The 22,069-nt window shown below is 51.8% G+C and overlaps 3 protein-coding genes across 8 annotated transcripts; 1 reads left to right on the top strand and 2 right to left on the bottom strand.

The window, feature by feature from the left end:
• The first annotated feature begins 91 nt into the window (after positions 1–91).
• Positions 92–4,011, top strand: DIABLO (diablo IAP-binding mitochondrial protein). Of its 2 annotated transcripts, none has more exons than XM_063416185.1 (6): positions 92–193; positions 896–1,010; positions 1,196–1,324; positions 2,203–2,313; positions 2,422–2,518; positions 3,402–4,011. In XM_063416185.1, the coding sequence occupies exons 1-6, from the start codon at positions 147–149 to the stop codon at positions 3,608–3,610; spliced, it is 708 nt and encodes a 235-aa protein (XP_063272255.1). In that variant the 5' UTR covers positions 92–146; the 3' UTR covers positions 3,611–4,011. The 2 variants fall into 2 exon arrangements, with proteins under 2 accessions (XP_063272255.1, XP_063272254.1); XM_063416184.1 differs by having other exon boundaries at positions 1,193–1,324.
• Positions 4,012–6,134: 2,123 nt separating this feature from the next.
• Positions 6,135–8,425, bottom strand: B3GNT4 (UDP-GlcNAc:betaGal beta-1,3-N-acetylglucosaminyltransferase 4). The gene has a single exon (XM_063416183.1). It carries the CDS (start codon positions 8,151–8,153, stop codon positions 7,035–7,037), a length of 1,119 nt encoding a protein of 372 aa, XP_063272253.1. The 5' UTR covers positions 8,154–8,425; the 3' UTR covers positions 6,135–7,034.
• Positions 8,426–8,606: 181 nt separating this feature from the next.
• Positions 8,607–15,570, bottom strand: LRRC43 (leucine rich repeat containing 43). Of its 5 annotated transcripts, none has more exons than XM_063416175.1 (13): positions 15,414–15,570; positions 15,084–15,338; positions 14,709–14,939; positions 14,436–14,575; positions 13,598–13,836; positions 12,799–12,977; positions 12,360–12,483; positions 12,010–12,149; positions 11,802–11,888; positions 11,351–11,533; positions 10,778–10,868; positions 10,513–10,659; positions 8,607–8,814 (listed from the first exon to the last, which is right to left on the bottom strand). In XM_063416175.1, exons 1-13 carry the CDS (start codon positions 15,501–15,503, stop codon positions 8,654–8,656), a joined length of 2,067 nt encoding a protein of 688 aa, XP_063272245.1. In that variant the 5' UTR covers positions 15,504–15,570; the 3' UTR covers positions 8,607–8,653. The 5 variants fall into 5 exon arrangements, with proteins under 5 accessions (XP_063272245.1, XP_063272246.1, XP_063272247.1 ...); XM_063416176.1 differs by having other exon boundaries at positions 11,351–11,530; XM_063416177.1 differs by having other exon boundaries at positions 14,709–14,819.
• Between the last annotated feature and the right edge of the window lie 6,499 nt (positions 15,571–22,069).

Here is a 22,069-nt window from a genome sequence, read left to right as displayed (position 1 = left end):
CTCCCCCCTCACGTTCCCGCCACTGCCCTCACGGCCCCGCGCGCCCCTCCGCGCACGCGCACGCGCCGCGCCGGGCCCCGCCCACGCCGCCACGCCCCCGCAGGTGTGCGCGGTGACGTCACTTCCCGCGCGCCGGGCGGGCCAAGATGGCGGCGGGCGGGAGGTGGCTGCGGAGCTGCTGCTCCGTGCTCAGGTACCGCGGCGGGCCGGGGGGACAGGCTGAGGGGGAGACGCGCTGCCCACACCGCGCTCCCCACCCGCGTGCTGTAGGTTGAAGAGCACACGCCGTAAAAGAAGGAAAAAACGACCGGTTGTTTTCATTAAATTGCTGTAGAACGAAAAAAGATTCTCGTTGCTCTGTGCTTCTGTTTTTCTGCTCGAGTACTTCCGTAACGGACCCTGACCTCAGGGCATTTGCACAGCTTGGGTTGTAAATAAAACTGGCCACAGAGACCCAAGTGTCGCTGGACTGTAACAAACCTGTCTCATTCCTCACCTGCACGTACCACACGCCACTTTTAAGCATTTTTTTAAACCTCTTTTCCAGTATTATTGACTATCAGCATTGTGCTGGTACCAGCTAAGGTACATTTTCTCTCTAGAACTATTAGTAATGCACTATAATTATAATTAATTATTAATAGTATTAATGGTATTGATAGTATTAACAGTATTAATAATTACTGTGCTTGCCTTTTCTTGCACATATGACTGAACAGTAATACGAAATTTAAACAGACTTACTCATTTGCTGTCACACAGCTGCACAGTAGGAGTCTGGCACAGACAGACAGGTTCTCCTGGAGCAGCTGCTGGGGGTGTTCTCCTCGGAGCTCCCCGTTTCAGGGCTCACGGGGACGTTCCTGCCGCTCACTTTTGCCTCTTGCTTTTCCAGGCGCAGCTTCCCGGTGCTGGCGGGCGCCCGGCCGCGCGGCGCGGCGGGCAGCAGCGGGCGCTGGCAGCAGGCCGTGGGGCTGGGGGTGGCCCTGTGCGCCGTCCCCGTCGTGGAGGTACCCCCTGCACCCCCTCCTCGCCCCAGTTCAGCTCCCAGCCCCTCCTGGTTGTCCCGGTTCTCCCGCTGGGATTGCATCCCCAGGGAGAGCTGTGCAGGCGGGAGGGTTTTCCTCACCTTTGTGTGGGAGCTGTGCCTGCAGGGGCCGGGGGAAGGTGACACGGGTGTCCTGTGTTGCAGCAGCAGAGCTCGGGGTCCCTCAGCAACGACGCCCTGATCAGGAGGGCCGCGTCGCTGGTGACAGACAGCACAGCCACGCTGCTCTCCCAGACCACCTACGCGCTGATCGAGGCGCTCACCGAGTACACCAAGGTGAGCTCAGGGCTCAGGCCTGGCACCAGCCACTGCTGGCACTGCCAGCTGCTCTGGCACCAGCCACAGCTCAAACCATGCTCAAAACGGGCTTTTTGCAATGTTAATGTAACCAAAAAGGTGTGGGGGGTTGAGGATGTCAGGTCCCTCAGGAGCCATGGGGTCACTGTTCTATGCCAAATGTGGAAGTTGCTTTTAGCTTTGTTAAAATGTTTCTTTTGGGTTTAAATTAGACAATCCCAGAATGGTTTGGGTTGGAAGGACTTAAAGCTCATCCATGAGCGGGGATACCTTTCACTATCCCAGGTTGCTCCAAGCCCCACCCAGCCCGGCCTTGGACACTTCCAGGGATCCAGGGGCAGCCACAGCTTCTCTGGGCACTGTGCCAGGGCCTCAACGCCCTCACAGCCAAGAATTTTTCTCTGACATCCCATCCAACTCTGCCCTTTGTCAGCGTGAATCCAGTCCCCTTGTCCTGTCCTTCTGTGGTCTTGTAAGAATTCCCTCTTTTTACTTAGGCAGAATGACCCTGGAGCTCAGAACTGGGGCTGAAGAAGCTCCCAACAGTTATTTATATTACCTGTGTACCAAGTTCTCTGTTCTTGGGCATTTTATTGCCCTTCTCAGCCTCTCTAGGGCCATGAACTGAGCTCCATCAGAAGAACGGTGTGACCCATACTGAAATCTGAAACAAGACACAATTTTAATTTTGCAAATAAAGTGCCAATTTGAGTAAAGTATTTGCATTCCAGTTCACATCCTTGTTAGTACATCAAGTGTATGAAAAGTAATTTTGCTAATTACCACCAGGTAACACTGAGACAACACGAGAGCTGTGCAGGTTGTCATGGTAACTGTGCAAAATGATTCCTTCACAGGCAGTTTATACCCTGGTGTCTCTCTACAAGCAATACTCAAACCTCCTTGGGAAGATGAACTCGGAAGAGGTGGATGCAGTCTGGCAGGTGGTCATAGGGGCCAGAGTGGATGTAAGCAAACAAACCTCCCTCACCCTGTGCCTCCCCAGCCCTGCTCCCCACAGCCCAGGAGAGCTCTGGGGTCTGTTACACCTTGCTGATGTTGTCTCCTGCCCCTAGATGACCGCCAAGCAGCAGGAATACCTCAGGCTGGAGTCCAGCTGGATGACAGCGCTGCGGCTGTCGGAGATGGCGGCAGAGGCCGCCTACCAGGCAGGTGAGCACAGGCAGCAGCACTGCCCTTTTCCCTCTCTCAGCACAGCTCACACACACAATTTACATTCAATTAACAGCACAACTGACAGCTGGGGCCTGGTTTTTAGAGGTGCTAAGCACGTACATTCTGGTTTTGGCCACGAGCCTGTAGGTGTGTTCTGAGAACTAGGCCTGGAAACTTCACATGTGGTTTAGGTCAAGACTAAAAATGTTTGAGGGAAGAGTTCCGTTATTTTTAAATGCAAGGCTCAAACACAGTCCTAGGAGCCACAGAACCAAGGCTGCCTGTGAGTCCAGTAGGGCTTTCCAGCTGGATTTAGTTATATTAAAAAAGGAAAATATATTAATTTTGGTTTTTTCTCCCTGGAGAGATTCAAGAGCTTAGACTGAGTTATGGTCTGGTTTGTGGTAAATGGGCAAAGTTACTGGAGTGGAGAAGGGAGGGAAAGTAGTGAGTGTACAGAGACACCCTAATTCTGTAAGTGCCTGGAACAGAGCCAGAAATCTGTAGGAGCATGGGAGGAGAATGTGGGAATTCAGCAGTGCCACAGGTATTCCCACTGCTGGAGGTGCCAGGATGGGACAAGGACTGAAAGGTTCTGGCACACAGGGACTGGGCTGGGCTTAGCTCTCAATCCCACTGGTACAAGGTGATCACTCCTATCCAATGCCAGCTGTATCCCACTGGGATGGAGAATTCAAGGGAGCAGTGCCATCTCAAAGCAGACAAAAGATTTGAGGTAAATGAAGAGTAAAAGCATTGAGCATTAATACAGCCCAAGAGCCATCACAACACAGCAAAGCAGATGTGAACCCCACCCGTTTCCATAGCTGGAGGTTTGCCCAGTGCTCCTGTAGCCCAGTGTGTCAATCCTTCCCTCCAGGTGCAGACCAGGCCTCGGTGACAGCCCGCAGCCACATCCAGGTGATGAAGTCCCAGGTGCAGGAGGTGAGGCTGCTGTCGCAGAAAGCAGAGACCAAATTAGCTGAAGCTCAGACAGAGGAGCTGATAAAGGCCCAAGGAGAGGACTCCTCATTGCCACAGGGGGTTTCAGGAAACACAGATGATGACCCTTACCTTCGGGAGGACTGAGCAGAACTGAACTCTCGGGGTCAACCACAAATTCAACAGTCCCAAGCTCATAAGTGTGGGAGAGTATAAAACTGCTGAAATAACCCTGTGATTCCATTTTTTCCCCCAAAAAACGATTGCTTTACAAGTACTTGGAAGGCCTCAATTTTGTTTGTAACTTACCTTGTTTGTAATACTTTTGGATTCATTTATTTAAATGTTTATCTATGCAAATGTGAAGACTGTTATGAGGGATGACCTGGTGGTAATTGTGTCTCTTAGAGGGTCCCGCTGCTCCCTTGGTGTGTTTGTGGGAGCTCATTAGGGTTCTGCCAGAGAAGTGTATTTAAAAATCCTTGTTTTTAACCTATGAGATAAATGATGTCTGTGAGGAGATGGTTTAATTAAACTGTGCAAAAGCAGCTTGTTGTGGGTGTGTCCATTTGGGGCAGAGATTAGGCCCTGCTTTCTATTTGAATTTAAAAGTTTTTAACCTCTGAGTCCACAGCTGCACCAAATCACACTGAGCTGCAGTCAGGGGAAATATTTGCTCTGGAGCTGAGAATTTCCCATGGAGTCATCCAGGATTTGGTGCAGTTTTGTCCAGCACAGCAACTTATTTCACCCAGAGTCACCTCTAGGGAAGGTTCCCCAGGAAGCAAAGAGGAGATTTCATTTTCAAGATACTGTAGTTATAAACGAAATTGTTTTGGCAGCTGTTGTGTACTGCTCTACAAAGCCCTGAGCAAAAGAGAGTTTTACATATTTGAATGTTTCCCAGTGCAAGTTTCAGGAAATAATCTTAATTATTTCTTTTGCAAGCTTAATGTTTCACTGCGGGTTTCAAAACCACAGGTGTCTTTCACTGTATTCATTTCCTAACTTGACATCTGGAGTGAAATTTGCTTTGTAGAACAGCATCCACTAGAACTTATCACTGATGATTTGAAGCAGTTAATCTGCCTGGTTGTGTAAGAAAACACACATTAATCAAAGGTTTTCACCACAGATTAGCATCTGATCCACTGCATCTGTGCAAGGTTGCTGTTACTAAATTGAGTTTTGCCTGATCAGGAGTTTTCTTACCTGCAGCATAAACGGTGTCTCATTTTGGCTGCCTTTGCAACAAACGCAATCTCAGGTGCACAGCACTGTTCATTTCTAAATTAAGTAGTAAAAAGAAAATCACCAAGCCATCTTTCCTTGCTCCTCACTGGGTACTGCTGCATCCAAGGAGGAGGGCACAGCCTGGAATTCAGCTCACAGGGAGCTGCCAGTGTCTGCTGTGCCAAACTGGGCTGGAACATTAGGGAAAAAAAAAAACCCTGTGATGAGAGGATTGCTTGAGTGGTGGCACAGCCGAGCCCTCAGGAGCCAAATGCACCCTCAGGTCAACCTCTAACCACAGCTGCTCTCCTTTGGTACCTCGTGCAATTGAAGAACATCAGCCAAGCCCCTGACCCGAGTGCACAAACAAGCTGTGTGCCTGTCAGGATGCCACAGTAACTCGGAGATTTGCATGGCAAAAGCCAGGAAAGTTCCTCTTCCCCTCTCAGGGCCTGCTCCCAGCCCTGCTGTGACCTCACTTCTTGTTTCACTGCACGTCCTGCGCTTCCTGCCCCAGAGCTGCTCCCACACACATCCAGGCAGATGTGACTGGAACCAGCCAGGCAGTCCAGCCAAGGCAAGGTGGGGGTGAGGAGCACGAATGGCTCCACATCACCCCCAGAACAGGGCAGGAGGGAGTCCCTCACCTTGGTTAGGAAGTGAGAGCTGCTGTGGGGGTCAGCCCACACACCTCAGCCAACAACAGACATGACATCATGCTCTGTGCTCCTGAGTTTGCACTGGGAATCATCGAGTGGATCACCAAAGTGCTGGCACAGCACTCGCAGGGCACCGTGGTGCCCGCTCTATCTGCTCTCCTCTCCAGGACCAGCAGCAGGGCCCAGAGAACTGTGCCCAGAACCCGGGGTCTGCTGCTGACACTGGGCCTTGTTTACAAAGCCAGCACACCTGAAACTACACACAGGCACCTTCTCAGCTACCGTTAATGAACCCAGAAAACACAGTAACAACTTGCTCAGGACCACCCTGAGGATGGACACCCACCAGTTCTTTGAGACAAACCCCTACTCACACCTGGCACAGAAACAGCTCCTGTGAGGGGGCACCTTGTGCCCCAAGAGCCTGGGTCAGCCCTGGGGCTCAGCCAGAGCTACCCCAGGTGCTCCAGAGGGCCAAGGGAGCACATCCTCAACATCCCACTGAGAGCTCCCACACCTCTGCTCTCAGGGTGACCCTGTCTGTAGGACAAGCAAGAATCCCCCGGCAGCGCTTCCACAAAGGGCTCTGCTTTCTCTAATCACACACTTCCTCTTTACTCATCTGCTTGTTTTTTCCCCTAAGGCTTCCAGGCTGCTTCCTGCTCATCCACAGCTCCTGCTCTCACAGCAAGACACTGATAAGCTTCACAAAAGTACCACCAAAACTTAGTTCTATATTTGATCTTTTCTCAAATTATCAACTCCAGCACATTCAGATTAATCACTTTTGTGTCGATGCATCTTGTTTGGACAGGGCAGAGAACAGCTCACAGAAAAGGAAGTGAGAAGTGTCCATTTCCACATAACATTTTCCTCTTTAATGCAAATACCCAGCACGGGATCTCAGCCTTCCCTGGCTTTTAGGGCTCTTAGCTTTCAGGAGACCTAAGAACATTCCCATGTAAATACTTTTCAAAACTATTTTATTTATACGCATTACAACAACGGACGAACCAAACACCTCCCACACAACATGGGAAGCTACAGCCACTCTTAATACTGCCATGGTTATTCAAGACACATGGCTCCTCTCAAACCAAATCAGAAAGTGTTCGTCCTTAAGTTTCCAGTGCATGTAAACCTGTTGTGAGTTTCTGTAAAAGCCTAAATGCTGGAGGCAGAGCTCAGTCCCTCATCATCACTGCTGTGTTAGGGCCATTTATTTTTGAAGCTTTTCCTTCCCCACTCCACTCCCTTTCTCCTGCTGTCTGGTAGGAGCTGTGGGGTTGCTGCCCTGGGACAGCAGACCCAGCAGGACATACTGGCCTTTCTTCCGTGCCTTCAAGTAAAATTTCAAATGCTCTGTCACTCATTAGTCATCGCTGGCTGCCCCACATGAGACTGACTTTGGCCGGCAGTCAGACACCAGTGCAGGTGGCACTTGTGGCTTCCCCTGGCACAGTCTGGCTGGGAGGAGCCGAGTTCCCTGCACCTTCACCAAGCCACAGCCACACCCCCACCCTGCGATAATTCTACTGCTTCAAGTAACCCCCGACAGAAAAAGACTCAAACCAAACCATGACAGCTCCAGTGCAGTCTGTTAGTAATGGACACGTTTCTACCACAACCTGATTTTTAGTTTAAGTACCCTGTCACCAGCCACAGTCCTGCTGGGCTCCTCAGTAGCTCCTTTTCCAGCTCCTGCTGTAGCTGTGTGTCACCGACACCGCACACCTGATGCTGTCATCCTTCACCAGCGTCCACATAATCCACATCTCTGTTGGGTTCAGTTTGTGCACAACCATCAGCTCTTTGTACAAGCACGGATCAAAAGGATTGAAAGGTCTCTGGATCCCAAAGGTCTTAAAGCCAGCGTGGTTCTTTGGGGTCACTGACATCTTTGCCAGACACATCCCCACAAACACATCATCTATGGGGAACAGCTCCGTGTCCTCTGCGGTGCTCTGGAGGCGACGCACTGTCTCCCTAGACATCACATATCCCCCTCCTCCTGCATAGAGAGGATAGAAGGTGGCTCCATACATGAGCTCTGGAATAAAGTATTTGACCTTGGTGTTCCTGATGGGCCGGGCATTGGCGATCACGTCCCCAACAAAGAGATCCTGTTCAGGGTCCAGCTCCCGGAGGAACTCAACGATGTTGTAAGTGTTGACAAACACGTCATCATCGCCCTTCAGCACAAACCTGGCGTGCAGGCAGTCCTCCGTGAACCAGCGGAGGAAATGCAGCTCCTTGAGGGTCAGGTTGAAGAAGTTGTCGACAAAATCCCACTGCAAGATGTCATCGAACTCCCGGCTCTCATATGCCAGCAGCTGGTGCAGGGGCTGCAGCTGGATTTTGGCCTCGGAGCGCCCTAGGAGGAACACGAGCCTGACACGCCTGCCCCCAATGGAGACCTCCTTCCCCCACGTGTTCCTGATGGCCACGCGCCGCTCCACGTTGATGGGGGAAGACTTGATGGCCAGCAGGAGGAACATCTCTTCGCTACACCTGGAAGGCCTCAGCAGCACCGAGAAGTTCCTGCAGTGCTTGTAGGTTAGGAAGACGCGGTGAGGCTCCGGGAGGGCGAGGGAAGAATTGGCAAAGGTCAAGTTCGGCAAACACTTGGTGTGCTCAGCGCTGTCCGGGACCGACGGCTGCAGTCTGTGACCCGCCACAGCCACTTTCTGCTCTGCTGACGATGCTGCCAACTTTGCCTCCTTCTTCATATACAACACCCCGGCCAGCAGCGTGATCGAGAAGGTGTAAAGGACAAGGCTTTTAATCCTGGGATACATGGCAGCATCTGCAGGACCGGCGGGCAGATGAAGTCGAGCCGTTCCCTCCCACCTCACCTGGGACGTGTCCCGGTGCTTCCCCCCGGTTCTCAGCAGGACCCGGTGAGGACGGTGCAGAGCCCCCGGCCCCGCCGGGGCGCGCAGACCGGGCTGGAGCCGCCGCTCCACGGTGGCCCCCGCCCTGCTCTGCGGAGCCTCCTCCGCGCTTCAACCGGAGCCGCCGCTGCCTCCGCGATTCACCGGGAGCTGCCACCGCCCCCGTCCCGCCCCGCCGCCCCCGAGCCCCGCCCGCGGGGGCTGGCACCGGCAGCGGGGCAGTGTCCCCGGCACGGCACACCCACCCTACAGCCCCTGCCCGCTCCAGCTCCTGCAGAAGCTCAGCACCAGCCGCAGACCACCAGAAGCCCCGGAGAATCTCCCAGCTCTGGCCGTTCAGCTAAACCAGGCTCCACGCAGCGTTCCCGTGGTTTATTTCCACTCATGCTTCTGCTGTGGACACATCACTGAGTCTTCCCCACTGCCATGGCCACGTTCTCCTGGCTCTGGGTGCTGGCTGCCAAGGGCCACCGAAGCAGCTGCATCTGGAATTGAACTGTCAGCGGCACCAGCTGGAGCTCTTGGCCCTCCTCCATTTCAGCAGTGTCTTTGTTTTTTCCTTTTTCTGTGATAAGAAGTATATTTGTCACTGTCTTGAGAGAGTAAATCATCCTGAAAGCAGCGGTGTGGAGCACCGACTGGGTCTCGAGGGAAATCTATTTGAATATGACTTGGGATGATAAGCCCAAAAAAGCATCTTTAGGCTAGCAATGACCTGAGTCCAGCCTTACTTTTTGTTGTAAAACTGCCCTAGGGCAAAAGAAAGATGCAGGAATAAATTATTTCAAGGAGCCTGGAAAATCAAGTGTGGGGTAAAATGAGACGTACGTGAGACTACTTCTGAAGACATCCTTCAGTGTCTGGGCAAACGGTTCACTTGTGACAAAGCCCGCTGCCTTTCCTCTTTGAGCCGTCTGGAAATGATCCCAATTCCTCTGAGAAGACTTATTATTTGTGTGCATTTGCTGACTGAGGGATGCAAATCAGCCCCAGCTCCCGGCTGTGAGAGTGCCGGTCCCTGCACAGCCCCGCTGGGAGCATTCCCTGTCCCCCAGGGCTGTCACAGCCCCCAGGATCTGCGTGTCCCCAGGTGATGAGCAGCTGGTGAGTCAGGGGCAGGCAGGATGTGCAGACACTGAGCTCAGCAGGGCTCCAGCAGCGCCCCCAAAAGCCACAGCTGGGGTGTTCTGGTGAGTCACAGCCATGGGACACAGGGTGCAGCTCATTTTTAGGCGCTGTGAATTTTGCACTCACACTTTGACAAATGCACTCAGTGGCCTCACAATGCAGCCCCTACCTCCACAGGCACACGGGGACACCAAATTAAGCACAAATCTCAAATTGCTGTGGGTTTCCTTGCATACAACAGCACTTTTACCTTCTTTCAAGCTGAAGGGAAATCTGCACGCACCGACCACACACCAGGGAGGGAAGGAAGGAAGACACAACCACTGCTGGAGCTGAGCTGTTTGACAGCAGCTGCCTGCTTCAGCAACAGGCTGAGTGTACATTGCAAATATACATCTTCTTGTGGGGGATAGCAATTCCAGGAGTTCTTTTCAGATCACTGGGGGAGGTCACAGGCCTCTCTGAATGCAGACACAGCCAAGGACTGCAGAGCTCTGAGAGCCTCCCCAGAGATGGGGACCTTGCTGTGGGTGACAGGGCACAAGAAAGGAGCTCTGTGGCTTAATTGCACTCTTAAATCTGACGCCAGAGCAGGAAAACAAAGCTCCTTTGGTACCTGTGAGCAGTGCTGGGAGGCCTGGCCCTCTCCATGCCCTCCTTGACCCACGAGCAGCTTTTCAGCATTGCTTGGCCACCCTTTCCCTCTCCCACTTCCTCCCGCTCTTGCATTACCCCTCCGATGTGCTGGCACTGCTATTTTTGCAGTCAAAACCAAGATTGCTGGAAAAATAACCTGTAAGAGGCAGGGTGAGGTTTGCCTCTGGCAGATTAAACAACGCTGCTGGCTGAGCAGCCCCGAGCTCGGCACTGGGGAGGCAGGGGACACACCCGGCGGGGTCGGGGTGGTCTCTTCATGGGGGACAGCAGCCTCGGGTCTGGCTGGGGCACCTGGGGCTCTCTGTGCATCTCATCTCCAAACCAGAGAGAACAATAATCCCCTCAGCAAAGTGCTTTGAGGTGCGAGTTGGCAGTGGATGAGGAGCTCATTATGCATCCCAGGCAGCCCTCGCCCAGCTGCCCGCCCACGCCACCGCCCACATTTGGCAGCCGACGCAGTGGGCAGCACTTTTCTCACCCAAAAAGATCTGCTTTGCCCTTCTCCCCTGGCACGGGATGCTGTCGGTGTGTGTCTCCCAGGGCGGCTGGCAGCCCACCCTCGGTGCTGGTGCAGACACCGATTCCCAGAGTCCAGGCTGTGTCCGGAGAGCCCTGCAGTCAATGTCTGTATTCACAGCTCAGGATGTGACCAAATCCCAGCTCCTGGAGCTGCCAGGGCGGCTGCTCCTGTTTGCTCTCTCACACACCCCACCCTCTGCCCCGCCAGCTCCAGCCTCTGTCACCTTTGGAAGTCGGAGTCGCGGTTTTCCTGCTGGCCAGACCTCCTTTCTGTGCTTTGTGATTTTTGCTCTTGTCTTTGCCCTTTTTCACCACCTGTGGAGAGAGATGTTTCCACAGTAAGGCTGTGTTGAAACTCACTGCCCTCATCCAATTCTGTGACAGCTGCCATCATCTGGGTGCTGTCACTGGGATTTCCGGGGCACAGGAAAGAGGTGAGAGGGAGCAGGAGCACGGCAGAGTGGCTGCTCAGAGAAGAGAATCCAGGAAACAGAAAGCTGGTACAGCTGGTGTGTGCTGCCATGCTGAGAGAGAGCACCAGAGCAAGCACGAGTCGCTGCTTACACATTCTGGAATGGAAAAATAAACTCATCTGTTTTCCCAGGCCCAGAAAAAGCAGCAATACTTCTCCCTAATATCAGCCTTAAATAAACACACCAGCAGTGATGGATGGTGGTTAGGCAGGGCTATTTCAGCCCCATTTTGGGGAGAGGAAAACTGAGGGATGGATGGATGGATTCCCAGGCCAAAGAGGACATTTGCTGAACCCCAGCCCTGCCCTTGGACATGCTCTTTACCTTCTCCTCCAGAACTGATGGTTCTGGTGGTTTGTCTGGAATCAGAACCCCAAAGTCACACACAGTTGCCACCAGGTCCTCGGTGGCCAGCAGGGTCTCCAAGGTCACCCTGGTGGTGCCCAGGGTGCTCCGGATGGGAGGGTCGCTAGGGAATTCACGTGGCTGCTGCTTCTTCTTTTTCTGCTTGTTGGACATGGACAGAGGCCTCAGCAGAAGGCTGGTGACCCTTTATCAGAGAGAAGCCACCCCAACCCAGCCCCATGCCCACCACTGCATCCTGGCCAAGCTGTGCATCAGCAGCTGCTGCCTTCCCCTCAAAGAAATGGGGCACTTTGGGAGAGATCTGACTCTCTGACACACCAAACTGGCCCAGGAGAAGGGTCCTCGTTCTCCCATCACTGTTTTTGCAACTCAGATATAATTTGGTCATTGTTCTCTCCCAGCACCCTACCTTTGCACTGTTCTTCTGCTCCTGTCCTTCCTTCTTTTTTGGGACAGTGTTTTCTTCTGGATCAGCATCCACAGGCCATGAGAGCACCTGCCCAGAGAGAGGAGCTGGGTCACTGCCATCCCAGCCTGCCTCCCAGAGGGAAGGTGATGCCACTGGCTGGGCCTCCCAGCAGCTCTTCCCCCTTCATCCAGCTCGGCCACCCCCTCACCTTCTCCTCCACAACTGAGACAGTCGTTCCAGCCTGCAGGAAGGACTTCAGCCCCAGCAAGTCCTTGGCAATGTGTTCCTTCCTGTAGCTGCAGTCGATGGTGGCTGCCCAGGGCTGTCCAGGGGTGGCAAACACCTTTGCTGTGTAGGGACACAAAAAAGGTGAGAGGAGACCTCTCTTTCCCCAGGACAGAAGGAGCTCCAGGACAGAGTTGGGGAGTTATTATCCATCAGGTTGTTATCCATCAGTCCCAGCTGGCACTGAGAGGGACATCCTGATGCCACCACACCCCAAAAGAGCTATAAAGCTGCCCTGAGGGATGGGACAGAAGATCTATAATTCCTCATTACCAGAGTGGGCCTTGGGCTCCTCGGTGGCTGCAAGCTCCTGATGGCTCTTTGTTTCTCCTGCGTCCTGAGCAGAGCTGTCCACACCCAGCGTGGTCACTGTGGGACTCTGGTGGATTTTTGTTCCCTGGAACAGAGATGGATCTACCTCCAAAATCCTATTCCCCAGCCCACCCTCACAGGAAGACAGGGCTTCAGTGCCAGGGGAAGGGTCTGCCACAGTCAGCAGGAGGGGGCTGTGAGTGCACTCCCACATGCAGAGCTCTGGGCTCCCCCAGAGGGATGTGGAATGCAGGCAGCTGGGGCTTGTCCTGCTGGATGCAGCCGCTTGGGAATTCTGTCCCCAGCACACTGCTGCTATCACCCCATAGCCTGCAGCTGCAGTTCCCCCTGCTGTGACCTGCCATGCTGCTTGTTTCCATGGGCACAATCAAGCACCAACCTCGGGGCTGCCCCTGTGCTCCAGCTCCTCTGCCTCTGCAAACTCGTAGGTCACGCAGTAGCTGTAGGTGATCACCGGACCCTCGGGGCCAACATCCAGCTGCTGAAAAGCTTCAGGGTTGGGGAGTCCCTTCATCTCCCCAATGCTCACGACCACTCGTGCTCCACTCCTGACCAGCTCTGAAAGGAAGACAATCTTGCCATGAAGCTGCAGCACTTCCTTTCCATAGAGAGGAAGGAACAGAGCAAGCAGAAGGCTCCAAGTCCCATCTTCCACCTCCTGGCATCCCTCGGCGCCAGCCAGTGCAAATGCTGTGACAAATTACTGCCACCTGGGGTCACTCCAAAGCCACACAAACACCTCCTGGCTTGGCTGCTCTGCTGCTCCAACTTTTGAGTCTCCAAAAAGCACATCCAGCCCATAAACCCATTAAGGAGGGGCCATCAAGAGAGGCTTCCCATCCCGGGTGTCCCCAGCCTCCTGCTCTCATCCCAGTCAGGGATTTGCCACAGAGGTGGCACCGCTGTGTGCAGGCAGTGCAGCACCATGTGAGCTCCTCCCCCAGTACAGATGTTCCTCTTGCCACAGCTCGGGAGGGAAATGCATGGTCTGACACCAGATGGTGTCTGGGAAGAAAAGCTGAGGCAGGCCAGGACACTGAGGCAGTGCTGGGACCTGGGATGGGTTGTTCTTGTGCCTAAGGCTGAACCTCGACTGTAATTACAGAGCTCAACCACAATGCACACCCCACTCCTGAATCGCAGGGTCAGCACGGGCAGGCTCAAAGGTGGGAGCTCACCTGGCTGCCTTGCCAGGCCATGGAACTGCTGCCTCTCCTCAGGCCATATGTGGATGTCATCGAGGATGGCCAGCTTGGGCAGGCTGTCCACGAGGAAGCCTCTGTAAGTGGGGATGAGAGCCAGTGGGTTCCCTTGGAGCACCAGGACGTGGAGGTTCTGCAGAGTGGACAGCTGGGACACCAGCTCCAGCAGGTCTGTGAGGCTGTTAAAGCTCAGGTCAAGGGAGACAAGGTTTGGCCTAAGGAGAGAACCCAGGGAAGAAGGTCAGGCAGCCAGCACCCATTTGAGGATAGAAAGCTACAGCCCTGGTGCAAAAACAGAAACAACAATCACATTTCCCCAGCACAAATTGTGTTGAACTGAGGAATCCAATCTGGAGGCCAGTTCCAAATTCCTGAGCCATGCAGTCTGCCCCACAACACAAAAACATTTCTTTAGCATCCATTGATGACCCCACTGCACCATTTGGTGATGCAGTCTATGCTTTAGATCCTTACAGACCTCCAGCAGTGGCTTTGGGAAGGACATGGAAAAAGTAAAACTGCCCAGGGAAATAGAGCTGTGGTGGGCAGGGTGTCAGGGCAGTTCCCTGGTGATCTCCCCATTCCACACCTTGCTAAGGAGCAAGACAACCTCTGGGCATGAGACAGAAGACGGCACAGACAAGACTGCTCTGCACGGAGAGTAGACACAGAGCAAAGGAACAACCCTTCTGAATATTCCCAAAATTTTCCCTGCTTTATTTTCCCTAAAAAGGGCTACCTCCATGGCTTGAGGTCACCTGTTCACATCTGCTCATTTCCCTTTCAGGAGCCCACGTTCAGCCTGTGGCATTACCAGAAATCCACAGTGAGGTGCTTTTCCTGGGAAGGGCCACACAGCCGGTTGTACCCCAGCCCCAAGTGCTGGAGCTCAGGGGGTGGCTGAGCACACAGGTCCTGCAGATCACCCACAGCGTTGCAACAGAGCTCCAGGACCTGCCCAGGACAGAAGGAACAACAAACACCTTGGCAATGAGCTGTTCCTGGCATCCCCTCGAGCTGTTTGGCTTTCACTGTGTTCCCACACGGGAATTCCTGCCCCATCCTCCACAAGACCGCGCTCTCTCACTTTCAGACTCCGGGGCAGGTGGGCCGAGGGGACTCTGCTGATGTGGTTGGCACTGAGGATGAGCTCCTCCAGCTGCTGGAACCGCAGCAGACCCTCATCCACCTCCTCCACCTGCAAAGAGCTGGGTTTGGCCAACTCATCCCTGCGGCACCTCGTGGCCAGGGTGACATGGACACGCGTTGATCTGTGTGACATCCGTATGACACGGATTAGCACAGCATCCTGGGGAGGCTGTGGGGAGAAGCTCTACTCTAGCTGCAGCACCTGGGAAGACCCTGGGATGGGAAGGTGTCCTTTTCCCAGGATGTTTTTCTCACAGCAGGAAGACACAGTTTCCTGGCCTGCAGCTTCACGGGTGCCAGCAGCTGCACTTACCCCCTTGTCCAGTATCCGCAGGGACTTGACAGCCTGGAAGACTCTGGAGCCGCGCAGGAGCTCAGGTGCCAGCACGGCCACTTCCCGCAGGAGCCGCTCCTGGGGGCTGCACTCGGGGGGCAGAGCCCAGGGGCTGTGCTGGTCTCTCAGCAGCTCCAGCAGCGCCTCGGGGGTCTCCTCTCCCGGTGGCACGGCCTCCTCCGGCCCCGCTGGCCCTGCCCGGGGGCTCCTGCGGGCATCGAGGCGGGATTTGTTCTGCGGACAGGGAGAGACAGAGGCAGTGGCAGCCCTGTGCCCGGTCCCACGGCTGTGCCCCCCCCAGACCCCTACCCAGCTGCCGAGGCCACAGGGGAAGTCCTGCAGCCCCAGGTGCTGCAGGTACTCCTGAAAAGCCGCCGAGACGCTGCCGGGTGCTGCCATCCAGCCCCAGCCGGGCAGGGAAGCCCCTGGCTCACTGGTTTGTGTCCCTGTTGCTAGGAGAGGGTGCCATGGAACCAAATACTACAGGCAGAGGGTGGAGCAGGTCTGGAACAGCACCAAGGTCACATAGCTAGGAATAAATCCCTGGTTTTCGGGTTGCCACTGGGTTCTGGGGTTGCAGGGTACAGCAGCAGCATTCTCCTCTGGCCAGGAAGAATAGCATGGGATTTGCCATTTCCCTTATCTGTGTCCTGAGTGTCACTCAGGTTTCAGAGAAGAAGCAGTCATGGTCTCAGTCAGCTCTGAAAGCCCAGCTCTCCAGTTTACGTGGAGGGCACTCCACACAACCATGTAAGGCCATGAGAAAATAAGCTCATGGCTGAAAATATCAGCTCCCACACTTGGAAAAAAGTAGGTGAGCTCCAGGAACAAAAGCCACAGCTGTGTCTCAGGTCAGCATCAGGTCTCCACACGCAGAGATTAATTTCCTTTTTCCAGCGGTAGGTGTGTTGAGGCAATGGCCACAAACTCCATTTTAGAGAGCTGACAGAGCAGCGTGTGTCAGCAGAACTTCACCAAATGAACTGCAGTTGCTCTGTGGTGTCTGACGGTTACGTGGTGGAAAGCTGAACTTCTCAGGTTGGGTTTTACAGGACGGATGCTGACCTGCTCCCTTATCAGCTCAGCAGCTTATCACAGCCCTCTACAGACCGGAAAGGATGAGCACAACCTGCACAGGCTATGAGACAATGGCATGTCCTGGAGTGGAATAACCACGTAAGGTGCTGTCCTTAGGAGAAAATGAAGTAAAGCCTTCTGAAAGTCTTTGAAAGAAAATTACCAGGGGTTAAATGGTGTTTTGTGGAAAAGCAATGCTGTAAAAATTCTGCTTCTTTTATTTTCATCACTATTTAAACTAACTCAGCCCCATTGCCCAGTGCTGCCCAAAGAGATACTCCTGCACTGGGGGAAGACCAGATACCAGTACTCCCTGGCTGTGCCCATCTGGGAGAACTGGAAGGGGGCTGGCAGTGCCCAATGGCATCTTTTATGTACAAGCTCTTGCACCTTCCACAGATCTTTCTGTGGGCCATTAACCAACTGCATCTCTGCAGGTTTGGTGCTTCCAAACAAGAAACCCTCCAAGACCACCCTTCTGCCTGAAAGGAGCCACCTGTACCCACCACTGCTTTGTAGGGACATTCCTAAAGAATGCCACACACAAAGAAAGAAACATCTCTCTTTCTCTCTGTCTCCATTTTCCTACCAAATAATAATAAAACCCTCAAATAAACTAAGTGTCTGCCAGAACCATCTTTTCCATAGGCCATGGTAACTCATCTATTCCTTGGCATTATTTAGCACCTATTCTCTGTTTTGGTGTGTATGGGAATTTCCTGCATTTGGTTACTGGAAGCAAGAAACAGCCTCAGGGGAATTGGAGAGATGGACAACAGGGATGGGGTGGAGGGATCCTGAGCATCCCTTGGGAACAGGGTCTAACAGGCATCCAGCAAAAGGATTTATACATGGAACTGGAGGACTGGCCTGCCCTGCACTGGCCCACTCTTACACTGACCACAGGAGGAGCAATGCCTTTGGCCAGCAATAACGTGCTCCCAACCACCTTTATAAAAAACCCAAGAATTGATGTTCTAACTCCCATATTTTGGAGAGCCCAAGGATTTAGAAGGGATGGCCAAGCCAAGTATCCCAAGCTCCTAGTCCAAGAGATGACACAGGACACCCTCTATGTCAGCTTGAAACTGCACCTAGATCACAATCAGTGAAGACGCGTTTGAATCAACTTTTGATGTAATCTTTCAAAACAGAAAAAACCCCTGAATTCTCACTGGCAAAAAAAAAAAAAAAAAAAAAATACTGTGGGGGAGCCACTGACGCAGGACTCCACAGCTCTTAAATGCAGCCTGGCTGGCCCCATCCACAGCACTCCAGGCAGGCAGAAGCTCCAGAACCAGCTCCAACCAAGCTCCCAGCCAAGGCACTGCTGTCCCATCCCGCCATGGAACCCAGAGCAGGTGGGTGCAACTTACCCTTGCTACAGGCTGTAAGGCTGCCCTGGTTGATGTTCATCTCTAGCTCAGCCACTTCATGCCTATATGCTTTAAAAATTTATAATGCTGCATAAAACTATTAAGATTTGCAAAAAACTATGGAGAAGATTAAGATTAATCATTGTGTTCTTTCTTTCCTTTTGGTTTCCTCTCTTCATCTGAATGCAGAGATCAACAGGTTTGCAATCTTCCTCTTCTGTTTACTGGTTCCTTTGGTCTTCATGGCACCAACAGAGACACCAAAAAGCAAAATAACTACAGGACAGAGGCAGAATCATTTCACTCCGGAGATACCGACTTTGGCAGTAGTAATACAACAGAAAGCACATGAGTTGTTTGAATTCTATGTAAGTGCACCATTTTCCATGTGCTGTGCTTATGTCTGTGGGGAAATCTCTTGAATTATTATAAAACACTAGAAAGACCACCAGAAAAGAAGTATTTGGGTTAAAAGCTAAAGTAGGGTCTTCTTTCCATGCAAGAGGGAAGGCGTTCATTGTGTTATTTCAGGACAGTTGGAGCAAGGGCAGCTGCAGAGAGCTTGGGTGACTTTGCCTCAGCTCATTGCCAGCTGGGATTTTCCTGATTCCCAGTGTTCCTTCTCAGTCTCCTGAGTCCTGTTGGGCATCTTCTTGAAGGAATTTAGTCAGATCACTGGAAACGTGGTGACAATTGCTTTGCCCTACAGTCTGACCCTAGTGCTTTAGCACTTCTGCCAAAAATCCTGCTCACCCATCCTTTCCTTAGAAAGGTAAAAGGTGTCAATGCCTCAGACAAAGTTCAGCTCCTGGGACTGTTCCCAAGAGTTGATAAAAACCAACATTGACATTTCCTCTGAATTTGTTCTTGAAATCAAAACCATCTCTGCTGAAACAGATGAAAACACACACAGGCCAAGCCACATCTCTGGAACAGGTAAATTTTGCCCCTACAGCAAAGAATAGAACCCAAGGTTCAGAAAAGCTGAGAAGCAAGGCAAGCGTGGCATGGGGAGAGGAACTGCACACTCAGTGCAATTGATCAGAGGAAGTGTTAATGCAGTGATTGAACCACAACCAAAAACACGACAAATGGGTACTCAAATGAGAAAGGGAAACCAAAGCATTAACAATTTCCCTCTTCCCTCCCTGCAGAACAACTGTGTCTCCTCAACATTCCACCCTGAGCTGCACAGGCTTGTGTCCAAAGGCAAGGACATGGCAGACAGGATCCCCAGGTGCCCGGCGTTCCAGGCCAGCTGCTGTGCCTTGCACCACATCCTCAGCGCCCTGCAGGCCCTGCAGGGCAGCCTGGAGAGCCTCTGCTCCCGCGCCGCCGCCGCGCTCCGCGCCAACCTCAGCCAGCTCAACACCACCCTCAGCCAGGGCGCCGCCTTCTACACCTGCACCGGCCACCAGGACCTGCCCCAGGGCCACACCATGGGGCTGGCAGACAATAAAACCTACATCTGGTGGGTTCTGAGGAAGTACGAGGACGTCATGCAGCTCACGAGGAACTTGTACGATGAAGCAGCAGTTTGATAGGCCGGGATGAAAAAATAACTTGAAGATGCTGGAGGGCTGGTTAAATGTGACCTGTCAGGGGTTATGGGATCAGTTTGATGCCAGCATCAACATTCTATTCTCTATAACCATATAGTCTAGTTTAATTTAATATTTAAAGGATGAATGTGTTAAGTTATTGGTTATATTTATTATAAATCTATTTATAGTGTCTTATTTGCAACAGCATATAATAAGGATGGATGAACGTGAGTCAAGGTAATTTAATTAACCAACACTGACATACATAAGCAATTAGGAAAGTGTAATTTCAGTAATTTTAATGTTATTTATATTTTTATCTTGCAGTTATTTTTCAAAAGAAAAGCTGATTGTCAACAGGCTGATTATGTACCTCTCTCTCCACTAGTGAATTTTATTTATGAATTTATACTACACATCTATTTTTATAGATCTATTTAAGCAATTAGTTTATATATTTATTTATTAGTTTATATCTTTTTATTTATTTATTCATATTTTAAACTCTTACATTTTAATACTGAAAGGATCTATTTGCTACTTAGTAGATGAATGGTTTTACTCGTTTCCTGTTACCACCTTTGGAAAGAAACTGGAACTTAATTAAAACATTAAATAAAACAAATATTGCTGGATTCTCTTTTTACTGATTCTTTTTTTACAATATATTTTGCACTGGCTCTGCTCTGCTCAGACTTCTCCAGGAAAAGTGGGTTTGGTATCAACTGAGTTACAGTGCCAGCCCCTCAAAAGTCTGAGGGGGATCCTAGAAAAACCCTCAAGCTTCCCAAGAGGAACAGAGGGACCAAGCTCCTTGCTGGAGCCAGGGGAAGAACTCCCCCCAACCAGGCCCCATTTCAGACAACTGTGGAGATGTCACATAGTGGTGACACCAAGGAGGTAAAATTCCAACCTCACGTTCTTGATTTTTAATAGAAAAAGAAAAGTGGTTGGAAAAAAAAATCACTGCCTGGCAAGGTGCTCATCCCCAGGGCTGAAGCAACACCTGCCTGACCTCTTCAGGTGGGGTCAGCACAGCACTCTGAGGAGGAAAACACATCCCGAGGGCTCAAACATCACCCCTGCCAAGGACTGCCACAAACCACTTAAGCCTTGCTGAGCCAGAGGATTATACAGAGCCACTCCCTGTGGTTTCTCTGCCATGTACGGCTTTTGTTTCACCTTCTAAAGGTATAAATAGCTCAACAAAAGTGTTTTCCTTAGAAAGGGAAATGCTTCCTCAGCAGTGTTAACAAGATGTCAAGTGAGTCAGAAGGTCTGTCCAAACTCACATCGTGGGAAGAGCTGCCTGAGAAAGATGAGTTGTTCTTCCCCAGGAGAAAAGGCTCAGAGCAGTCACTACCAAAGGAAAAAGCACCAGCCCCAGGTAGAACAGTGAGAGAAGCCCTGCAGCCCTGTGGCCTTCGTGGTGCAGGGTTCCAGGGCTCAGATAAATCCTCCCCAGCCCTGCAGGGCTGCAAGTTGGGGGATACACCTGCACCACAGGGAACATCTCTGCTGTGATCACAACTGGTCAGCAGCAAAGATCTCCTGACAAGCAGTTCCCCGTTTATCCTGGTTGAAAACAAAGCTTTTGAGGCCTGTGAGGAACGAAGAGTTTGGATGGAGGAGCCACAGATGGGCTCTGTCAGGAGTGCCAGAAGGGCAGCAGCAGGACTCAGGGGTGTGATGAGTCTCATCTTTTGTGGGTTTGTTTCCATTTGGTGGTGGGAAGGCACTGGGGGTGTGACACACACCTTGTCAGAAACAGGAACATGTTAAACATCTCTGTGTGACACCAGGGGCTCCTCTGTGTTTGCACACAGGGAACTTCCCCAACACCCAAACAACCCCTCCTTGTCTGCCCACCTCCTGGAGAAAGTGCTCAGAGAACAGGCAGAGATGAGCTCCTGAGGGTAAATATAGGTTAAAACAAATAAATAAAAATCTAGTGAGCATTCCATTCCATTCTTTTAGCTATAAAGAGAGCCCTGAGCTGTCTGCCCACTGGAGGGCCAGTTCCCTTACAACAGTGATTTTGTTTGGCATCATCTCCACAGAGCAAGTGCAGGTCCACTTTTGGCAGTGTTCAAGGATTAGATGAGCCACAAAAAGAAACCACCAATGCTTTTGGCACCTCAGCTGAAGTTATAGCAGCCTCCCTGAAATCACCACTCAATCAGCACTACAGAAACAGTGCTCTGCAGCCACAGCTTCCTCCCAGAGAGCCTCGATAGCATCGCTGCAGTAACCCTGGCATTTGTAGTGCTTGGTCAAGAGTGAAGGCAGGCTAAAGAGATGGTTTGTCACTGCTGAAATAGCACTGCTCTTCACCGCCACAAAAATGCTTTCTGTGAGATCAAGCTTGTGATTTCTGAAAAATTAAATGCAGGGGTTTTGGACCCTGCTGTACCTCCTGCCCTCCTGGAACCGCAGGCCTGACTCACCAGAAGTTCTTATCAGAAATACCAAATCAAAGGCACCAATCACAAGAATGACATCAACCAGCACCAACTCTTGTGCGGTGATTTTAAAATAAAATCCTTCTTTTCACTCTTTTATTACCTTTCACTTCAACTAGAGCCTCACTGCTGCTTCCACTAAGCAAGAAAATCCAAAATGCCAGGGAGGAGACAACTGAAGCACGGAGAGCTGGAGTGTCCTAGCAGGGAAAAACAAAAATCAATCATTAAAGGCAGATTTATTAATTTCATTTTTTAAATGGACTTAAGCAGCTCTATCCCAAAAGGAGTCCAAACTTCAGCAATTCCAGAGAGGATACAGGGCCCTGCTCTGGGAATGCCAAACACACAGACCCAAAGGTAACCCCAGCACAGCTCACAGGGAAATGAGCTCTTGTCACCTTTTAGAGCTGCAAACAGGATGCCAGGTGCTGACCCTGGTCCAGGAATAATTCTACTTACTATTCCTCCACCTCCAGTTAGAAAATAAAGGCATTACAACCAGA

This window comes from Prinia subflava, chromosome 19, assembly GCF_021018805.1.
Source record: "Prinia subflava isolate CZ2003 ecotype Zambia chromosome 19, Cam_Psub_1.2, whole genome shotgun sequence".
Classification (NCBI taxonomy): Eukaryota; Metazoa; Chordata; class Aves; order Passeriformes; family Cisticolidae; genus Prinia; species Prinia subflava.
This window is presented reverse-complemented; position numbering and strand designations above follow the sequence as displayed.